This window comes from Echinococcus granulosus (genome assembly GCF_000524195.1).
Source record: "Echinococcus granulosus chromosome Unknown EG_S00146, whole genome shotgun sequence".
In the NCBI taxonomy this organism is placed as follows: domain Eukaryota; kingdom Metazoa; phylum Platyhelminthes; class Cestoda; order Cyclophyllidea; family Taeniidae; genus Echinococcus; species Echinococcus granulosus.
The window spans coordinates 8774-10499 of record NW_020170526.1 but is presented as its reverse complement, the minus strand read 5'-3'; the positions used below and the strand labels follow the sequence as shown (position 1 = coordinate 10499).

At 46.9% G+C, this 1726-nt stretch overlaps 1 protein-coding gene across 1 annotated transcript; it reads right to left on the bottom strand. All coding sequences in view use genetic code 11, as the record gives it.

Moving 5' to 3' along the window:
- Positions 1-708: 708 nt before the first annotated feature.
- EGR_09384 (hypothetical protein) lies at positions 709-1529 on the bottom strand (the record flags this gene model as incomplete). The annotated part of the gene is made up of 4 exons (XM_024498633.1): positions 709-831; positions 901-1084; positions 1148-1247; positions 1469-1529. 4 exons carry the CDS (start codon positions 1527-1529, stop codon positions 709-711), a joined length of 468 nt encoding a protein of 155 aa, XP_024346922.1.
- Between the last annotated feature and the right edge of the window lie 197 nt (positions 1530-1726).

Here is a 1726-nt window from a genome sequence, read left to right as displayed (position 1 = left end):
ATGTTCAATGACCCATTCATGGCTGACTCCCCTCCTCCAGATTCTGCCCATGCTCTACTAGACCTGATTAGACCACAAAGGTGTAGCATGGTTATGGTGGATGTGAGGTGCATGTCTAGCAGAACTTGGATCAGTTATCACATTATACACAATGTCTTCGAGAAATACTCCCTTGTTAGTAGATGTGGCGATTCCACGACAAGTTATTTTAAAGCCATGGATCATGCATCAGCGATGGTTTTTTACAAGAATGTGTCCAAGGTTGATTTGTTTGTGCCGAAATATGCAGTGACCAAAAGGATTGTGGCGCTTTCAGTACGACTCACCGAAGTGACCTGTACACTGTCAAGCCACATAAGGTACCCTCGACTAGGCATACACATGCTGTATAGAGCACAGATTTGAAGCAGTCCGTCATCGGTACACTACCGCTCTATTTCCCATTTCTACAGTGGTCTAAACCAATCTCCATGCTACAAGATGTTAACTGAACCTGACGGCTGCGTTTAGAGATCGTTTACTTCACGGATTTAGCTCCAAGCAAAACCACATATGCCTCTCGCTTGACTTGGTCAGAGCTTTCGGTAATGCTGAGGTGGCAAAACGGCGCACCACCGAGAACTGTCTTGCAATTGTTTTCATTCCACTGACAGATCACGGCATGACAGATGCATTGCAGTCACCATAGCATTTGCGAGGGAGACCAATCTACTCAGTAGCTACCACAACATCCGCAGTTGACTTCGGTATCACCGCAGAATTGTTCCACCACTCACGTCGCGCATGAATGTAGTCAAAGCAGCATGGTAGATCTTCCTTCATGCAATGCGCCTACCATGCAGTGATACATCGTCGGAACCAAACATTCCTCAACCAATTCTGGGTGGTACGCAGTTCTACCATCAGTCCATACTGCTCTGCCATCCTCCAAAGCGAATTGCATTGTGAAGCACCAGGAAGTTGCTTGAATGATTCTCCTCTGGGAAACCGCATACGAGAGACCTCGCTACCAGAGTAAGCGACTGCAAGGTGCCCCCTCAACGGCAGTAGATCAGTCGACACGAAGATGGGCAGAGTGGGTTTGCTGCGTCAGCACAGAGAAAATCATGCCTAAACTTGACATCCATGCTGATTTTTAAAAACCTACGAACGAATCGGACTAGCCTTTCTTCCGAATTCGCGCACAATGAAGCACTCCCGCAAAGCCACCCACCAGTACAACGAGTTCTGCAGACAACCCCACTTCACTAAAACATGAAACCACCCAGTCTCATCGAAAAAGCAGTCCATCTCAGCATAAAGCTCACTTGGATAGAATAATGCGTATATTTGACTATGAAGAGCACAATCGGAGCGGTACTGCAGACGAAATCAATGGAGCATAATCGAGCAAGCCAAATTGAAATACATGCATCACCTCGCAAATCAACGCCCTTTGCAATCTAATCCTCCCATCCACAGGAATCACTCGTCTTGTCATCATCGTCCTCCGATGTGTTCTCCAAGCACTGTCGCCTTCTGCTCACCATCTCAAAAATCGCCTACAAGGCAAAAGCAAATTCAAACTAAACAAGCTGCCTATTGCGAGCAGGGGTGGGGTATTGCTGAGTAGAAAAGACATGAGCAGAGAACCATTGGGGAGAAGTGATTAGGGCACATGAGTCAGAATAGGAAGGAGTGAGCGTGGATATGAACTCACAGAAACGTCGCAGATACGACTGGTAGT